The 21695-nt window shown below is 37.5% G+C and overlaps 1 protein-coding gene across 4 annotated transcripts in view; it reads left to right on the top strand.

Annotated features, from left to right (window-relative positions):
• The window catches only part of TOX (thymocyte selection associated high mobility group box), a 349777-nt gene that overhangs the window by 253817 nt on the left and 74265 nt on the right, over positions 1-21695 (top strand). For 2 of the 4 annotated variants that reach the window (XM_082257763.1, XM_082257761.1), the window contains one exon: positions 10659-10715. The exons of the other annotated variants lie outside the window; for them this stretch is intronic. In XM_082257763.1, coding sequence (XP_082113889.1) covers positions 10659-10715 — 57 coding nt within the window. The remainder of the gene's footprint in view (positions 1-10658; positions 10716-21695) is intronic. 4 annotated transcript variants of the gene reach the window in all.

Below are 21695 nucleotides of genomic sequence, written 5' to 3'. Positions count from 1 at the left end.
ATACAGTAAGCACATTTTAAAGTTGGCAAAGTATATTATAATCTATTGCTGTGATAAAGTTTTGCTTCATTGTGATTCTAATTGATATAATGTACCTAAATTTAGGAAATTGTACAATCAGGTGGTAATTTATTTGTCCAGCTTTAGAAACGGGCCTGATATGACATCATGTATTGTCAATAATGCAGTTCCCTATTGATGCCCAAGTTAAACTTGGGCTTGTGTAGAGTATAGTAAAAAAAATTCACAAAAGCTGCCTATGTAACGATGACTATGACATTATTAGAACAACAAAAGATGAAATGCTATTCCAAAAAAATAGGGGACTTTGAAGGGGCTGGTCTCAGTCCATGTTCCCCTGTGGGTAGTCCAGTTACCGGCCTTTTTTCACCTCTTCGTGTCCTTTGTCCCCTCCTCTGAGAAAATTGCTTTGGGTTTTAGTGTTTTGACCCTGGTTGGAGAAAATCATGAATTTTCTCGTACTGTCAAATGTTTTTAAATTGTTTTGGATATTTCTGCGGTGTCCTTGATTAAGCAGTTTTGACTGTGAAACGTGTAGGCATAGACAAGCGGGATGTGTTAGCATCTAGTCTATTTATGAATTTGCACAAATTTTATCTTACCTGTATGTAATGTTTATGGGGCAATTGAGGTCTGCATCCGCTGCTTTTTAATTTGTCAAAATAATTATTTGTTTTACTTACAATGTGTCATTGGTTATAGTACGGTGCCAATAAAGTCCCCTTTCTGGGAATAGTATTTGCTCTTTCGTTGTTCTAGTATATTTAGGATGTGGCAATGTATGCTCTTTCCCTGAGATATGGTCATATATTTTTGACTATGACATAATTAGATTTACCATAACATTTGCATGGTAAATGAGTATATATTTATTGACATGAGGTAAAAAATATTACATGCATGGGTACATCAAAGCAGAAAATCTAATGGCAGATAAAGAGAAGAAAAATCAAAGAAACTACAAGTTGTTCAAACAATATTGGAACATTCAGCACTGTAATCAGATGTCAAAAGAAGCAGATGTGGTTTTTTTTTGGATTGGATGGAAATTCTCCTCTATGCTAGAAAATATTAATAGCTAGAGCAGCAAAACTCACAACTTATACTTCTCATTAGTTTCCCATATACAACCAGATACTAACTGATAGGTGAAAACAGCATTTAGATAAACCATCTTGCTTGTGATAAGACACCATAGTATAAGGTCTTCATTAGTTGCACACTGATAACGCTCTAACAATCAATTGTTCATTCATAGACAAAATAAGACTGATTTATGTTTGGCCAGCTTCAGATGATCAGTAGAGTCTTATGACAAATCACAGATATAATGAGATCCATGTAAATCAATGCACTGATCCCCTCATGGACAAAGCCACTGTCAAGTCCTGTTAAAATGATGATCAAGCATCTATTGTTATTAATGACCTTGAATGTCTTTAGTAAAAACAAAAACTGCCTAGTAATACTGAATGATGAATGACCTTACATAGAAGATCAGTGCTTATGCAAAGAGCTTTATTCCCAGTTTTCCTTGTTGTTTATATTTTGTATTTGTAATGATGACTTGCAAATAAGTCCATTATTTAACATTTGATTAAACATTCATAGGGCTTATCTGCAATATTACAGAAATATAGGAACAAATATTAGGGTTGAAACACAATGGAGAAAAAGGACCTATAGAGAAATATCTGTTGTGCACACAAGACAAATCAGTCATGAGATTGTGACAACATCACAGTTTCAAATCATGAATATGATATATATATATATATATATATATATATATATATATATATATATATATATTAGCAGGGAACTTGTACGTTTGTGTCTAATGAAAGACGAAGGTGTAACACTATGGGCACCAGTTTTGTATCAGGGAAAATAAATAGTCTCTTTAAGGAACGGCTACATTTTTAACATTTCTATGCTAATGAGGCAATGAAGTCAAGATCTTTCTTGGTGCATTTCACAGATAGCACATTACGCTTCTTCAGGACAATTCCAAAGCTGTCTCTACAATGAATATAGAAATATATCAATTACATTTATATATTTATAATATTGTGCTCTCTGTGTGATTACATCAACTTGTTATCATCTCCTTATATGACCGTGAGCTCAACCAGGATGCAGTCACTTCAAAGCCTCCCCAATATAGGCACAGAGGTAACAGAGAGGGGCAGCCTGGGCCCCAAGGGTTGGCCATTAACTTCTGTGGTTACACAAAAAAACTAATACAAATACCAGCTACCAAAGATAACATAGGAGGATAAAAGATAATGACTCTCCTTGATAGCGCTTATTCAAGGTAAGCTACTCCCATGTATGAGATGTTTGTCAGCAATGGTATTGGGTAGTCAGGTATGTCCGTCTGTTAATACAGTTCAGGGCTCCAGGCTCAACATGCTTTGCGCCCTATGCGCTTCTTCAGGGGCCTGTCAGGGAGCACTGTAAGTGATAGCATATGCAAAATAATTAATACATATATTGTAACTATACAATTCCAATATACCATATATACATACATACAAAAAAAAAATGTTTCTGAAGTTTAAACATACACGATGAGGGACTACTAGAGACTGAGGTGGGATAGCCTCCCGGTCCTGGGTCCAACCTCGTGATGGTATCAAATATAAGTATGTAAGAACCTATAATTGCATCATACACACCACAATGTCGGTCAAGCCACAAGCCAAGGTCCAGAATCTGGTTGAGAGTGGGGATGCATTTGTGGATAATAGATCATGTGTGGAAACCACCTATGGGTATAGCATTAAATACTAAGTAGGAATTTGTGGCCAATTAAGTCTAAGAAATTAAACAGTTATCTCCAAATACCAAGATAGCCATGTTACATTTGTTCACACACATGCAATTTTAATTGCAATCCTGAGCTGGGGTCTGCATTAATATAAGTTCATCTAGGCTGCCATCTAGTGGTCAATAAAAATTCCCACATGTTCAGACCAACTAGGGAGGGTACATAGGACGATAGGGAGAAGGAGGGGGGAGGGGAAAAGATATCCTCCAGATTACTAATCCCAATTAGAGGCTAATGTATGTAAGCATATATATATATATATATAAAGAAAAAAATTGTTCAAAAGCATGAATATATATATATATATATAAGGGCTGTAGGTCGTTATAATCCACTATGTTATTATATTTGGCCATTAGTGTAAACGGCGTAGATAAATAAAAAAACAGCACTAAGAATCACACATATGCCTACATGTTGATGTAATTGATCTGAGTATCATTACTCCCCAAATAAGTATAGTAGTATATTATGTTATAGAAGGTAGACCTATATAATGCATTGCCCTTCCAGGACTATTCAAAAGACCAGTATACAAAAGCTAGGGCTTCCATATATCCCCATAGGCTTACCTACAAATATGGGGCTATCAGCATGTGTCCAGTATATTATGTTATAGAAGGTAGACCTATATAATGCATTGCCATTCCAGGACTATTCAAAAGACCAGTATACAAAAGTTAGGGCTTCCATATATCCCCATAGGCTTACCTACAAATGTTGGGCTAGCAGCATGTGTCCAGGATATTATGTTATAGAAGGTAGACCTATATAATGCATTGCCATTCCAGGACTATTCAAAAGACCAGTATACAAAATTTAGGGCTTCCATATATCCCCATAGGCTTACCTACAAATATGGGGCTATCAGCATGTGTCCAGTATATTATGTTATAGTAGGTAGACCTATATAATGCATTGCCATTCCAGGAGTATTCAAAAGACCAGTATACAAATGTTAGGGCTTCCATATATCCCCATAGGCTTACCTACAAATTGTGGGCTAGCAGCATGTGTCCAGTTAATTATGTTATAGAAGGTAGACCTATATAATGCATTGCCATTCCAGGACTATTCAAAAGACCAGTATACACAATTTAGGGCTTCCATATATCCCCATAGGCTTACCTACAAATGTGGGGCTAGCAGCATGTGTCCAGTGTCGTTACCATTCGAGTCCGATGAATGAGTGACCAGTCTCTTCATTGAAGGGAGTCATCCCTCTGTATCCACTGAGCCATCATTGCTGACTGCTCAGTTTAAATGCACCCCAATTAGGCGCTACCACGCCCCTAGGGGCGTGGCGCACACCTGACCCGGGTGATAACTCCACAGCGTGTACCACGCCGAGCCCCACCGCATCTGCCGGATGTAGGTACATCCGGAAGCTCAGCCGATGACCCCCCACGGCAGCGCATGCGCAGTGGAGAACGGATGATATTGCGGAGGAGAAGGCGGGCACCGCTGCGCAGTCTGGAGGACGAGAGTGGAAAAACCATACCCCATTCTCCAATGGCGCCGCAATGCTCCATGGATACCACAGAGACAGGCGGCGCTACCAGCCGCACTCTCTGATTCCGAGCCCTGTCATACAGCGCCAACAAGTGGTGAATGATGCAATGGCATACAAACCGTGAAAGAGAACCGTAACATAGTAAAAAATAGACATATGTCTGTGGTTACACAACAATATACAATAAAATAGGCTGGTATATTGTTTATGCCTTTCTCTTATTATTATTACCTGATTATTCCGATTGTCATACATGTATCTTTAGAGACCTGTAGGGGTGGACACTTGTCCCCACCATACTGTAAGAAGCACATTTTTGCTTGATGCTATAGGCTAGTTTGAGAAATTAGTAAATTGCTGTATATTGTGTATCTGGTTTTCTCATCCCCCATTTATATGAGCCTAAGTATATTGAGGTGTGAATACTCAGGGATGGGCCCCTGCTATCATCTATGCAATATCAATGCAAAATATCATAAACTTATATACAACTATTAATGGTGTTTTTTGTATATTATTCCATCATAACTAAAGATAAACTTATATTAATTTAACTATTGATATGTTATAATAAAATATATATGTCACATTTGTTACAGCTGTTGTTGATTCCACATCTGGGGAGGAGACCAATAAGTAGGTTGCTGGTTTCCTAGCTGGGCGAGCATATGAGCACCCAGTGTTATCAGTATGCAGTGGGGCTGTGTCAGGTATATTTTTCTTGCTGTTTGTCATCTGGGACATACCAAGGGCATGCCCATTAGGTGGCTTGCACTGGGGGGGGGGGTCCTGCAGAGTGTCCGGACTGGGGCATTTTTGGATGTTGTAGGATGCATTCCTCCAGCCGAACTTGCTTCCTGGTACTGGTGGGTCCAGCATATGTGCAATCTACTATTGGGTCTGCGGTTGCGCAGTACTGTGCTTATGCATCATGATAATATCACACGATGTGATGCAGCTCACATGTGACACTCATGATGAGGACAGTAAGAGGAGGGGGACTGTGGCTTTGGACTTATGTTATTTGTGAGGGTGGATGCACCAGTCTCCCCAGGCTTCAATGCACATTGATGATAGGATATATGAGAATAGCACTGGGTAAGTGGTTAGTGTATATGCTTATATGTGGGACTTAGAAAAGGATACACATTTGGGGTCCTTTAGTGATTATATCTAACTGATATAACACACAGTAGAGGTCATAAACCGATGCATGATTTTTCTGGAGGAGGTTGAAGTGGGCTGACCTGTGTTAGTGAATATAATGACATTTCATTTTGCAAAGAATACCCAATCACATGCAAGGAAAATGAAAAAACAGCATTTTTGCTTACACGTGATAGTATAAAGGACCCAGCGGAGCTTCATCTCATTCATTAAGCTCTGCGTGAACAGTATATTTGCCTTCAGTAAGTCAACTCATTGGTGTTCACAGGGCAAATATGCATTATAATGCGAGGTTGGTATGTGAAATGTTTAGATGAATGTACACTGATATATGATGATAAGATCCAGCCTGGCAGATTAATTTTTCTTCAGTAAAAAAAAAACAATAATTTCCTATGGTCTGCTTCAATTATTTGCATGCCCTAAATTTAGTTGAATGATTAAATCTTCTGCTTTTCATTCAAAGCATTTAAAGTAGTTTTCTCATTAAATGAAGATGGTTAAAACTTACTAGAGTTTATTTACTAAGACTGGAAAATGCAAAATCAGGTGCAGTTCAGCATAGAAACAGATCAGCTTCCAGTTTTTACTGTCAAAGCTGAAGTCAGAGGCTGATTGGTTACCATGCACAGCTGCACCAGATTTTTCACTCTCCAGTTTTAGTAAATCAACCCCTATGTGACTATTGCAAGCCACCAGTGTTTCCCAAGTAAATAAAAATTTCTATAAGACAGAGTAAGATTGAAAGGAATACATTGCCATGGGTCACTGTAGACATACAAAGAAACAATTATGTGCAAACATGTATAAAAATCAATCATAAATCATTCTGCAGTTGTATACTGTGGTTCTGATAAAAGGTGGTTTCTGATTATTTGTGTGGTCTACTACAGACCATTGATCTTTGCAAACCTCTTTAAAATAAACCCTATACTGTAGCAGTCTGTATTTTGTAGGCACAGTTGGCAGCTGGACCATGCATTGGACAGAGTATGCCTGTTCTGCAGACCAAGTGTTGCAATATTTTCATTATAAGATGGTGGAGCTACATTCATTTCAGATTTCACCTATCCTACTCCTATTAATTCCTAAATGAGTTTTGAACAGTTAAGAATACAGAAATTATTTGACCTGGACCTAAAATATAAAGGTAGGCAAAAAGTACAATGCACAGTTGAAAGATATATAAAGTGTCTTGACTGTCAAAAAAATCATAATCATGTTCAGCTAGTAATACAACCTAGATATTCTTCAGATCAGATCCTAACTATTTATTTTTGTCCATTGCAGTCTAATACAGCTTACTCAAGAACAGTAATTTAATAGGGAAGAAGCAGCAGTTCACCAATAAAATCTCTGTTGTCTCTCTTCCAATCAGCAAGCTCCATATGGTAAATGGGAAACATTACACAGATTTTTAAAAGCTAATTGGCTTGCAGTGCTACTCCCTATCTCTTCCAATTTTTACTGTATACCAAGTGTGTTTAAAAATAAAGTTAAGTAATTAATAGATAACTGAAATAAAAGGGATCTTCCTACACCACTGCTTTAAAAATCAGGTATACAGATAAAGATTTTCCACAGAAAATCTCACTAGAAATATTACTTTATTATGAAGTTGGTTTACCATTTTTGCTATGCAACAATAATGTAAATACAATCTTATTCTACTTTTTTTTTTTATTCAGTGCAAATTTTATACTCCCAAAGCCATGGAGTGGCTGCCAAAACAATAATTACCATTCTAGCTGTTTTAATGTTCTGAGATGTCAAATATTCGGCCTGGGAGGCTTTTAAAAACTGACCTTGCTGCTACTTTCCATTCATTAAAGTCCAACCTCTGCTCACTGGTCACACAGGATAAATGAAGTTTCATACCATCTTTGCTCAGAAGAAGATTCATTGTTTGCTTCAATGTGAATTATTTGAAGATCCACTATTTGTCATGCCAATCATCATCTCTGAAATCTAATTTACTTGCCTAATTCACATAGCCAATGTTTATAAATGTTTCTGTCAACATAGCAATTTTAGAGATTAAAAGCACATTACAACATTCAGGGGTTTGGAACCTGGTGTAACAACATTAAATTCAGAGAAGTCCAATTCTTAGTAACAATAAAAAAAGACTGGCATTAGTTTATAGAAATGTGCTTTATGTGGAGAATGCTTCTGCATACACAAATCAAATTAGTGTTCCAGCTTAAAAGGTTACAAATGCCTTTCTCCAAAGAACCATTAAAATAAAAGTCTCTAAGCTTCAAACCTAATGTTGCTGCTTACTGGTCACTTCTGTTGCTAGTATTTATTCATGGATGAACTCGCAAATGGAAGTGTACAGACTATGTTAGATTTATGTATGGGTTATGTTAGATTTGGGGACACAAAGATAATATTATTTAGAACTCTGTGTATCTCTCTTGGAAGGGCATAACAACTGCTACCTACCACTGCTTACATGGCTTTTGTAGAGACTGTGGATATGGCAGTGTTCTCTACCTTTGCTGAAGCATATAGTAACCCTTGACCCTTAAAGGCATGCAAGGACATCAACAAGTGTTCGAATTTCAATAATGTCTGTTCCCACCAGGAGTATATTGGAAAAAAAGTTCTGCATTTTGGGTGCATTGACTTTTGAAAAAAAAAGTTCTGCATTTTGGGTGCATTGATATGCAGTTTGTAATTCATATCAATTCCAAAAAGCGTACTTGAATGAATGATGATGGTGACATGCCAACACAACAAATTTTAATACATGCATTGTGGTTAAAACAAGACCCCTGAGAATTGTTTTTTGTGGATACAGGGAAGTTGTCTACAGTGATAGCTACACTCAGAATATAATATGTACATGAGGGGTTCACTGTGAGTTTTTGGGGAGAAGACCTTATGTTTGGCATTTTTTGTTTTTTCTTCCTTTCTGCTATAGCCTTATATTAAAGTCCTGCTTCCCATACTGATATATTGATATAATGAAAACCAAGTTAATGCTGAACTCCATTCTTACAGTCAGTGTAGCACATGTATAAAGGATCTTCTGTACAGAAATTACTTAATCTAATTTCACCGCACAAAGTGAGCTTCTCATAATGTGCGTTAGATCAGTGGTCCTCAACTCCGGTCCTCAGGGCCCACTAACAGGCCAGATTTTAAGTATTACCTTGGGGAGATGCAGACTAGAGTACTGCAATCACTGAGCAGCAAATGATATCACCTGGGATGTATTTCAGTTAGCTTGCAAACCTGGCCTGTTAGTGGGCCCTGTAGGCCAGGGTTGAGGACCACTGCGTTAGATGATGTAGCAAATCAAATCAAAATAGAGCCCATCCCATTTTTTGGCTGGAGGACATCCAGTATCATCTATCACTTTCTTCCCCAGCTTTAGTGTCCCTAGCCCACCATTTGAATTTATTGTATCTTAGTTCTTTCTGTCATTGAAGATCAGCATCACATGTGGTTGTTGCTTAGATCTATCTGCATGCAAATGTTGACAACCCAGGAACACCAACTCCTCAAGACTGACATCCACCCATAAAGAAGTTTTGATATTTGTGTAAATTGTCTAAAGAGCCATCCCACTGCTTGCATCAGAGCTGTAAAAAAAGGAAAGTAAAAACAGTACTGAGGCAAGGTGATGTAATGTTCTCATGAAACTATACACAGCACAATATCAGCCAGTCCGCATGCAAGGACATCAACAAGTGTTCGAATTTCAATAATGTCTGTTCCCACCAGGAGTATATTGGAAAAAAAGTTCTGCATTTTGGGTGCATTGACTTTTGAAAAAAAAAGTTCTGCATTTTGGGTGCATTGATATGCAGTTTGTAATTCATATCAATTCCAAAAAGCGTACTTGAATGAATGATGATGGTGACATGCCAACACAACAAATTTTAATACATGCATTGTGGTTAAAACAAGACCCCTGAGAATTGTTTTTTGTGGATACAGGGAAGTTGTCTACAGTGATAGCTACACTCAGAATATAATATGTACATGAGGGGTTCACTGTGAGTTTTTGGGGAGAAGACCTTATGTTTGGCATTTTTTGTTTTTTCTTCCTTTCTGCTATAGCCTTATATTAAAGTCCTGCTTCCCATACTGATATATTGATATAATGAAAACCAAGTTAATGCTGAACTCCATCCTTACAGTCAGTGTAGCACATGTATAAAGGATCTTCTGTACAGAAATTACTTAATCTAATTTCACCGCACAAAGTGAGCTTCTCATAATGTGCGTTAGATCAGTGGTCCTCAACTCCGGTCCTCAGGGCCCACTAACAGGCCAGATTTTAAGTATTACCTTGGGGAGATGCAGACTAGAGTACTGCAATCACTGAGCAGCAAATGATATCACCTGGGATGTATTTCAGTTAGCTTGCAAACCTGGCCTGTTAGTGGGCCCTGTAGGCCAGGGTTGAGGACCACTGCGTTAGATGATGTAGCAAATCAAATCAAAATAGAGCCCATCCCATTTTTTGGCTGGAGGACATCCAGTATCATCTATCACTTTCTTCCCCAGCTTTAGTGTCCCTAGCCCACCATTTGAATTTATTGTATCTTAGTTCTTTCTGTCATTGAAGATCAGCATCACATGTGGTTGTTGCTTAGATCTATCTGCATGCAAATGTTGACAACCCAGGAACACCAACTCCTCAAGACTGACATCCACCCATAAAGAAGTTTTGATATTTGTGTAAATTGTCTAAAGAGCCATCCCACTGCTTGCATCAGAGCTGTAAAAAAAGGAAAGTAAAAACAGTACTGAGGCAAGGTGATGTAATGTTCTCATGAAACTATACACAGCACAATATCAGCCAGTCCACATAGAGAACCATAGAGACCAAATGATGATGTTACTGTGTATAAAATAAGGTATCCAATGAAAATGGAAAGGTTTTATTTGAAAATTGTATTAGCATGTTGATGAGGAGGAAGGGAGGAACTAGGGAAGGGAAAATAGTAGATTCCAATTTAGCTTTAAACACTAACATGTTACATTTTATAATCATGAAAGTAAATGTCCATGGGTGATAAAAGATCCATGCTCAACCTGAGTTCTAAACAATAAAATTGATGTGTTGAAGCAACATTATAAGTATCCCATTTCCTCACTTTTTAGTTACTTGAAAAGAGGCCATCTTCAATGTTTTGGAACAATCCTTTTTACAGACTAAAGGCAAGTAATTGTATTTGTTTTTTGCAACCTACTGTTTTGGATTTAATAATCTTTAATAAGTAGTTGTAAGCAAAAGTAGAATATTGTATCATGCTAGCCATTGACTAACCTAAGTTTTAAAAGACGTAAGCTTTTGGAATAACTTAGATCTCTCATATAAGCCTTATTCATTTCCCGAAGTGGTTTGAAACTAACATATTTATACACAGTTAGATGGAGGAGCAGTATAATATAAAATTAATAAACAAAAAATACAACTGTGTTTTCTTGACATGTATGAGTGGTAAAGGCTGTTGTAAAATGTTAGGCTATATAGATAGGGATCCATTTAGAAGTTGTATTGAGGTAAGCAACGTGAAGATAAACAAAGCACAGGTGTCACCTCAAGTGATGTGCCTTTTAAAATGTTCAAACATCAGAGAAGTAATGAAGTACAACCAGTATTAAAATACAGCTATTGTTCATGACATACTTGAATAGTTATGATTGTTTTAAACAAAATATATCTATAGTTATCAAAGCTAAAATTTGGCTTTACACTGATTAAAGTTCGGCTGGTTCAGCAAGGACCAACAAAATGTCATTCAGTGTGTCTGGTTTCTTATCTTTAAGTCAGTGACCCCAATAACACTTCTAAACATATAACTATCTGTATAGCCTAGCCCTTTGCAACACCCTTTAGCACTCACATGTGCTTAGAAAAAAACTGTTGGATTTTTTGAGTATTTTGTATTTTATTGCTCTTCCTTGTAACTCTTTGTATAAATATGTGGGATTCAAAACCATTTTTTGAAACATGTAAGCCTCCAGCAGGGATCTAAGTTACTCCAATTAGCTTGCCTCATTATTACCTTAAAGAGTAACTCCAATTGTGTTGATCATTGTATATTGCATGGATTTTGTTGCAGATTCATACCTGTTGCTGCTCTGAAGAAAAAGGTCTTTGCTGTGTGTAAAGTTAATCTGAATGGGAGTGACTTCTTCAAAGCTATTTAACTAACGCACTTGCAGTATTTTAATGAGGAAAGTTGCAGTGTGAGCATGCCCTTAAACGTCATTAACCCTTTGGGAGTATTGCGCCAAAATGAAATTTTTGTTCCAGGGGATAGCTACAATCTGACTTCTCTCTTAGTGCAGACTTCTAGGAAAATCAGTCAACCAATCACAAGCAGGAAACAACATTACTGGGGAGGTTCTGTATACCAAGTTGAATTTTTACAGTAAATATTTTCTTTTTTTTTTAATTTGCTATAATTATTTCCAATAAAAGGGGGCCTGCCCTTTAAGTTAGCCAGTTAATGATATGATGTTAACTCCAAACTTTCTGCATAGGTAGTTTTGACTTATTCTTATTGCAATCTTAAACAGAGAAAGACTTTATAACAATATAAATTATTTTGCAATCTTAGGCTGGCCATACATTATACAATTTTCTTATTCAATTTTTCTTTAGACTTACCAAAACTATATTATATGAAATCCAACCTAAACACTTTAATGTGTATGTAGTCAAGCAGGCCCCCACACTACATAGTTAAAGGTGAATCTATAGAAAATTTAATAAGAAAATTGTATAGTTTATGGCCAGCCTTAGCCTTTGGTCGGCTGGGGTTCGAAATTAGCCTAGAAGTTTGCTTACAAATCAAGTATTGTCATAAAAGTGTGAGCACTTTCAATGTATGAGCCATTCTAAAACAAAAAAATCACTCACTATAGCAGCCTCACTACTTTATTTCTATGTCTATTTGACTAGTGTCTATTTTTATATCTGTTGAGCAAAGAGATTGGGTAAATATAATATTTTACATAATTGCATACATATTTCTAAATCAAGCCATGCATGTCAGATTAGTTGTATCTGTTTTCCTAAAAACAAAATATGTTATTTGCTCAATAAGTCAAGCTTACATTTGCATGCACTGCTAAATAAGTCCAGGTATTAACTTATACCCCCCTTCCCCATCCCAGCCAGCTTTTTTTAGGTGAGCCATGCAGAGTTTCAATTAGAGTCAGAAAGGAAATTACTTCCACTGTGTTCTCGCTTTATACCTTAGAAGAAAAAAAAAAAACAGCAAAATTGGAATCGCTTAGGTTCAAAGAGAAAAAGTGGCAAAGAGAAGTTTATGAATGAAAATCCACTCATTTTATATCTATTCTCTCAGTTATCACCCTTTGTGTGAGATAAAAAGAATTATCCATACTACAGTGGCGAAAATAATTATTTGATCCCCTGTAAATTTTGTAAGTTTGCCCACTTCATAAAGAAATGAAGGGTCTATAATTGTTATCATTGGTGTATTTTAAATATTAGAGACAGAACATCAACCAAAAATTAAGAAAAAACACAATACAAATGTTTTAAACTGAGTTGCAGTTCCGTGAGTAAAATAAGTATTTGATCCCCTTACAACCAACAATACATCTGGCTTCCACAGACCGTCTACAGTATGTGCTCATGTGGTACACAGATTAGTCCTGTCAATTTAAGAAGGGGCTCCTAAGGACAACTCGTTATGTTTATAAAAGACACCTTTCCATAGAATCTCTTTCTTCCATTCAAACCTCACCATCATGGGAAAGACCAAAGGACATCAGTGACAAGATTGTAGACCTGCACAAGGCTTGAATGGGCTACAAGACCATCAGCAAGAAGCTTGGTGAGAAGTAGACAATTGTTGGAGCGATTATTCGCAAATGAAAGAAATGCAAAATAACCATCAAACACCCTTGGTCTGGAGCTCCATGCAAGATTTTGCCTCATGGGGTAAGGATGATAATGAGAAAAGTGAGGGATCAGCCCAGAACTAAACTGGAGGAGCTTGTCAATGATCTCAAGGCAGTTGGGACCACGGTCACCAATCAAACCATTGGTAACACAATATGGGGCCATGGATTGAAATCCTGCAGTGCCTGCAAGGTCCCCCTCCTTAAAAAGGCACAGGCCTGTCTAAAGTTTTCCAATGAACATCTAAACGATTCAGAGAAGGATTGGGAGAAAGTGCTGTGGTCAGATGAGACCAAAATTTAGCTCTTTGGCATTAAAGCGGAGTTCCAGCCATTTCACTCACCTGTCCAACGGTCCAGCGATGCGGCCGCCCGAAGCCTCGATCCTCTCCCTCGTCGCCGGCATCACTGCTGTGGGCACCCGGCTGTGACAGTTTGCGGTTTCACAGCCGGGTACGCACTGCTCATGCGCGAGTTGCGCTATGCGCCGTGATTGGCCGGCAATCTTCTGGGACCTTTGACATGTCCCAGAAGATTGCAGGGAGGGAGGGGGAGAGGAGAACTTCCGCTCAGGGCCTGCGGCGCTCCGAGCGGGAGTGGGAGCGGGTACCTGTCAAAACTAGGTACCCGCTCCCCCCCCCCCCAAAAAATGACATGCCAAATGTGGCATGTCAGGGGGTTAGGACCACCTTAAGCGGAAGTTCCACTTTTGGGTGGAACTCCGCTTTAACTCGACTTGTCCTGTTTAGAGGAAGAAAAATGCTGACTATGACCCTAAGAACACCATCCCTACAGTCAAGCATGGTGATGGAAACATTATGCTTTTGGGGCTGTTTCTCTGCTAAAGGTACAGGATGACTTTGCCACATTAAGGGGCCAATGGAGGAGACTATGTATTGTAAAATCTTAGATGAGGACCTTCTTTCCTCAGCCAAAACACTGAAGATGGGTCGTGGATGGGTCTTCCAGCCTGACAATGACCCAAAAACATACCGCCAAGGCTACAAAGGAGTTGCTCAAGAAGAAGCACATTAAGGTCATGAAGTGGCCTAGCCAGTCTTCAGAAGTTAATCCTATAGACAATTTATGGAGGGAGCTAAAACTTTGAGTTGCCAAGTGACAGCCAAGAAGCCTTAAGGATTTAGAGAAGATCTGTAAAGAAGAGTAGACCAAAATCCCTCATTGGGTGTGTGCAAACCTGGTAACCAACTACAAGAAACATCTTAACTACAAGGGTCTTACCACCAAATACTAAGTCATGTTTTGCTTGGGAATCAAATACATATTTTACTCACTAAATTGCAACTAAATTTATAACATTTGTACCATATGTTTTTTCTGTATTTTTGGTTTTGGTTGATATTCTGTCTCTGTCATTTAAAATACTTCTATAATAAAATTATAGACCCTTCATTTCATTGGGCAAACTTACAAAATCTGCAGGGGATCAAATAATTATTTTCCCCACTGTATATTCATAAAGTTGTGATATGAGTGAATAACGCCTAGCTGTTTGTCAAAACAAATAATAGGCTAAAACATCTGCCTTTCAGTTTGTGCAGAGGGTATATACACTAAAAAATATATGTAAAAATTATAGCCTATAGTCATTTCCATAAGCTACGAACACACTAATGGTTCCAGTGTGACTTATTTTTCCATCTGCCATCAGAAAAAAATTATCTACACAAACAGCTGATTCCTCATAGTCTTGTTTGTAGAAAATGTGCATAATTATGTGTATTAATATGTAAATTTCCCTTCATCTCACCTGTTCCTGCCTAATAGTAGGCAATTTGTAGCACCAATGTCAAACTTCATTCCTGAAGGAACAAGATGCATCTTTATCAAAACAATTAAGAAAGTAAATAGGACATGGGAGCAAAACAAAACTTCCACCTGCTTCTTCTGTCCTATCAGTGAAGCTTCTGTGAATGTCAGTGCTGCTCATAATCTGACACTGGTAGGCTGAAAAACAGTGCCTAACATCAGGAATATTAAAATGTTGCTATAATGTTATGCACACATCCTCTTGAATGTAACATTATTTCAATGTAATTCGAGCAGTTATCAAAGCCTTGATATTATTCCTAAAGTGACATTGAATGCTTTCCCAGAATGCATTTCCAAAAATGACTATAGAATATTTAAAAGTCCTTAACAAATATTTCTGTGATTCTGAGCCATAGCTATGTTGAATGTTAAAGTGGTTGTTACCCCTCACAAATACCCAGTGAAGTGAACAGCCTCAGATGATACACAGAGATGAAACAAATCCTCCTACATAGGTTTTACTTGTTAATCTACAGTTTTCTTCTCTCCACACCCTTTCAAAAGTGCAGACCGTATTAAAAACCTTTCTTAGTGTGTCAGCAGCACAGAGGAGGGGGCGGAGAGACTGCAGATACAGTGTGTGAGAGCTGATTGGAGGAAAGGAATACACACCCCTCCACACAGCAGAAGAACTGTGTTTTGAATAATCTTGACTCATGCTGATAACAGAGGAATGAAGCACCAGAGAGAAATGACCCTTAGAGCTTTGGAGAGAGATATGTAACCACTGCAGATCTATGGGCTTTGCTCAGATTCTATGACTGAGGTTTACAACCACTTTAAAGCTGAACTAAAGAAAAAGATCTGCTGGCTTACTACGAGTTACATCTAATGAGGTGCTTGCCACCTTGTGGAATTTGTTCTTTTATATACAGCTGACAGTATTACTGAGTGTCGGGTGTACAGCTATCACTATGCTCCCGACTCACTGACAGGAGAGATGCTGTCTTTTCGCACACAACAGTTCTGCCTAATTCCCGCCCCCCCCCCCCCCCCCACTGTGAATGGGTTCACAAAATGCAAAGTTCCTTGTAATTGGGTAGGAGGAGGGGTGCAATTCTGCAGCTACAGAAGCTGAGACCAGAAGGTCCTGGAGTGCTGGAAGTATAACTATAGCTTTGCTCCTATCACTCAGGTAAAAGTTAAGCTATGAATTAAAGAGATAAGTCCACATCTGACATGCACCTTATTGGACTTGGCCCTTAAAAATCCAGCACATGTTACAAAGTGACTGTATTCTAGGAATGTAAAAAGTAAAGGTTTGATCTGTATATGCAAGTTTTTACTTTTGATGTCCAATAGGGAAGATTTACCTTCACTTCCTGTCTCAAGGCACACTATGAAGTGAGAGATCTCTCCACAGTAAGAAAAGTCTTTTTCTACAGTTATTGACAAAAAAGTATCCCCTTTAAAAGCTTTTCTCTCTGTTTCTGACCTTGAGAGAACAACATTTCACATTTTTCCTAACTTTTAGTCCCAGTGACAATGATCAGGGGGAGAAGTAGAGAGGGGGAATCTCCCCAGAAGGGAGACAGACAGCAATCAAAATGTGACTGGGGTTCTAGCCTTTCTCTACACTATCTAAGGGGAATAAAATGTATTCCAATACAAATAGAGGCTGATTTACTGAAGTTGACAATGTTTCCACAATAATTTGTGTGAAGATTCACTTCAATCATCCAATCATACGCAGATATAACAAATAAAAGGATCTACTTTTCATGTGATTAGATGGTCAAGTGAATGTTCACAGTTTATTGGGTGAACAGTCTCAGTTCTTTAGTAAAGCAGCATGATCAAAGTGGTTGTAAACCTCTGAAATTAAAAATGAACAAAGAATATCCTTCTATAGCATGCACTTGCCTCTATCCAAAGCACCTAGTGGGATTTCTGTCTATTTTGTCATTCCTCTATTATCTTCATGAGTCACTTCTGACAGTCTATGCCAATACCAGACAATCCCAGAAGACAGCCCTGCTTTCCTTCCACAACACAAAAGGTGATTGGCAGTCTCAACTGTGCATGTTTCTCTATTAGACTGTGTAGAGGGGTTTGTCCTTTCCCTTGAGTCAGATATCAGATTACACTCAGCTATATGCTGTGCAGCATGTGTCATCAGACCCCTGCCTCTTGAAGCTCAGAAGTGCTATGTACTGTAAATTCTATACTTTGTTTGGTTGAAGAAGAGAGAGCTCTACAGTAACACAGGTACGACTTACATTGTTTCATCTCTTTGTATTATCTAAAGACAGTCACTTTAGTTGGTATACTGTATTTAAGGGTTTACAACTACTTTAACTCCAAACAGAAATGCATATAAAATTCATACTTTTATGCACAGTGTGTGCACAATTATTAGGCAGTTTGTATTTTTCAGGAATAATTTCATTATTCAATAACTAGAGTGCTCTCGGTCAATCCAAAATGTTACTAAACCTCAAATCTGAATATTTAAGAAAGTAAAAGTGAGGTTTTGGCTTTCCTAGGAGAATATCTATGCGTGCACAATTATTGGGCAACTATTAGTGTGCAGAATTATTATGCAACTAAATGGAAATGAAAATGTTCCCATCTCACTTGTTTATTTTCATCTGCTAAAGTGAGAATAATAAACAAACAACCTAAAATTTACAAATAAACATTTGACATTTAAAAAAAAAAAATCAGTGACCAATAAAGCCCCCCTTCTTTTCGATAACAGTCATAAGCCTTCTATTCATGCAGTCTGGCAGTTTATTGATCTGTTGAGGATCAACTTTTTGTGCAGCAGCAACTAAAGCCTCCCAGACACTGTTCAGAGAGGTGTATTGTTTTCCTTCACCATAAATTTCCCGTTTAAGAAGGGGTCACAAGTTCTCAATAGGGTTTAGGTTAGGTGAGGAAGGGGGCCATGTCATTATTTCTTCATCTGTAAGTCCTTTACTGGCTAGCCATGCAGTGGGGTACTTGGATGCATGCGGTGGAGCATTGTCCTACATAAATATCATGGTCTTCTTGAAGGATGCAGCCTTTTTTTCCTCTACCACTACTTGAAGAAAGTGTCTTCTAAAAACTGGCAGTAAGTTTGGGAGTTGATTTTGAGTCCATCGTCAAACCACAGAGGTCTAACTAGCTCATCTTAGTAATACCAGCCCATACCAGTACCCCCACCTCCATCTTGCTGGAGTCGAAGTGGAGAAAAGAGAAAGGGGCGCACCGACCTAGTGCATCACCACTAAACCATTTATTAAAATATTAAAAAGTATACAATATACTCACAAGGCATGTTTGATAATACACACATCAACATTGCATATAAAATCTCCAAGGTAGCCAAGGTCCCATACGTAGCCGAATGGCATGCAGAGTGCCGCATGGGGCTGCTGTGGCGTTTCAGGGGCGAACCCCCTTCCTCAGAGCCAGAAAAGTTGCTAATCTGTTTCCACAAGAGTCACTCTCATCTCATGAGTTCATAAAACCTTTGAAAAATCTGTCTTCAGATATTTCTTGGCCCAGTCTTGAATGTGTGTGTCTTATTAAGTGGTGGTCGGGTTCCAGCTTTCCTCATTTTGGCCATGTCTCTTAGCACTGAACACCTTTTACTTGTGGGCACCCTGAGTAGGGTGCAATTCTGGAATATGACAGCACTGAAGGATAATGGGTTCCTAATAGCTTCACGTTTGATTCTTCTCAAATCTTTGGCAGTTAATTTGCTTCTTTTTATCTCAACACATTTTATGCGACCCTGTTGACTATTTGCAACAAAACATTTGATGGTTCGGTGATCACGCCCCAACATCTTAGTCATTTCAAAAGCGCTACATCCCTCTGAAAAACTTTTTACAATGTTTGACTTTTCAGTCAGTTAAATCTTTTTTTTGGCCCATTTTGCCTGAGGAAAAGAAGCTGCCTAATAATTATGCACACTTTGATATAGGGTGTGGATCTCCTTAGGCCACACCCTCCCTCATTACGCAAATACACATCACCTAATCTAATAAGCATTTAAGTTTATACAGCTTGGAGTTGGACAATATGCATAAAAATTATGATTTGGTCAAAATACTCACTTGAATAATAATTGTGCACACAGTGTAGTTTCCAGCTCTGTGGCCATTGAGGAGATGAGTGTAAAACCAAATGTACATGTTTGTGCCATAGAATGTGCATGTGTCAAAAGCACAAAGTATCATTACTGGTTGTATTGTGCGCTGATATACAACCATAATGTAGAATCAGAACATAATGAGCAGATTTCAATATACAGAAGGATTAAAATCAGTTTCTAATGGTAAAATAATGATTACCTCCTTTGTCCCATCTTATAAATCAGCCCTTTACCCAGATATACATAATACACACGTTACATAAAGAGAATATGGCAAGCTACTGTTGTTTTTCTTTTTAAGTATAAACTGACTTCAAAATCAATGCAATGGCAAAATGAATTAGCTAATACCCAGCATCATATTCCATGACCAGTTTACTTCTATTCTAAAGACTAATAAAATTAGTGTAAGAGTAGGAGAAAATTACCTCATTATTAACCTACTCAGAGTGAAACAATTGTTCTAAATGCTAATTAGTTGATGAGTGTAGCTAAATTAGTGAACTTTGCTGCAGTATCAGAATATATAAGACCCAGCTACTGTACTAATTTCTTAGCTAAACACACAGATTCCCCATGTAATAATATACTATCTTCTGTTTGCAGAAGAAAGTTTTAATTACGGCAACCTTTAATCTCTAAACAGCATGTATTCTGGATAAAATCCCATTTCTTCAAATGGCCTTAAGTTCATAGTTTTAAGCTAAAGTTTTATAAGAAGCAAAGAGCCCTTTTAACAACGACATTTTTCTAATTTCACGGTTCACCGATCAGTCAGTAAAGATTTAAATAATTCAGAAAGTTAGCCTATTCTGTTTCTTTTTAGAACTTTAAATCAAGGGAAATTGTTTGACGTTTAATATGTTTAACCCTTTTAATAACCACTCATGATTATGTTGGTTTGAAGAAAATGTTATTATAATGAAGGTGAATAGCAGTCAAGGACTTTTCTGATTAGTTTTTAGACCTTTGGCCTTTCATATAAAACATAAAAGCATAAAAGACACTGTAAGGAAAAATGACATTGTATGTTCTTTATTTATATTTAAGTATAAAAAGGAGATGTTTGCTAACTTCAGAGTTTATTATATAAACCCCTGTAGCAAATACATTTTATGACGAGAGATCAAAGTCCTCTCACATTTTCAAAGAACATCTCAGTATAATAACAATATTTTAGAAATTGGTATTCATGAAATACATTGTACACTAAATGTTGAGGGTTGTGGTTAATTCTAAAATGTGTGCTTATGTGATAGATATAATAGATAGATAGATAGATAGATAGATAGATAGATAGATAGATAGATAGATAGATAGATAGATAGATAGATAGATAGATAGATAGATAGATAGATAGATAGATAGATAGATAGATAGATAGATAGATAAAATATGTATTTTTTTAAGAAAATGACTATTATTATGAAGTCAATTCAGGACTCTTTTATGCAATATTATGTACTAAATTATGGTAAATTTACTGTGTAAAAGGATACAAACCAAAACTATATTATTATATGACCCACTTATTTAGCTATTTTTAGCATAAATAACTACTTTTAAAGGAACTGCATTGTGGTCCCTTTTCTTTTTTTAATAAAAATAACTATGAAATGTTGTATATGACTATTTTATATTTTCTTGGGCAGCCAGCAATGGATCATTTAGCTACTTTCCAGGTGTTCTCTCTATCTCTCTACCACCTGTTTTAATAAACTCATTAAACACAGTAAAACAAAAGGGTGCAAATGCCTAATGCAGTATCCACAGCACATTATTTTAGGATACAGTATCTCACAAAAGTGAGTACACCCCTCACATTTTTGTAAATATTTTATTATATCTTTTATATGACAACGCTGAAGAAATGACACGTTGCTACAATGTAGAGTAGTGAGTGTACAGCTTGTATAACAGTGTAAATTTGCTGTCCCCCGAAAATAACTCAACACACAGCCATTCATGTTTAAACCACTGGCAACAAAAGTGAGTTTAGAGTGAGTGAAAATGTCCAAATTAGGCTCAATTAGCCATTTTTCCTCCCCAGTGTCATCTGACTCATTAGTGTTACAAGGTCTCAGGTTTAAATGGGGAGCAAGTGTGTTAAATTTGGTGTTATCGCTCTCACTCTCTCATACTGGTCACTGGAAGTTCAACACGGCACCTCATGGCAAAGAACTCTCTAAGGCTCTGAAAAAATTAATTGTTGCTCTACATAAAGATGGCTTAGGCTATAATAAGAGTGGCCAAGACCATACAGTGGTTTAACAGGACAGGTTCCACTCAGAACAGGCCGCTCCATGGTCGACCAAAGAAGTTGAGTCCAGGTGCTC

Source organism: Pelophylax lessonae, assembly GCF_965119305.1.
Source record: "Pelophylax lessonae genome assembly, chromosome: 5".
NCBI lineage: Eukaryota > Metazoa > Chordata > Amphibia > Anura > Ranidae > Pelophylax > Pelophylax lessonae.
This window is presented reverse-complemented; position numbering and strand designations above follow the sequence as displayed.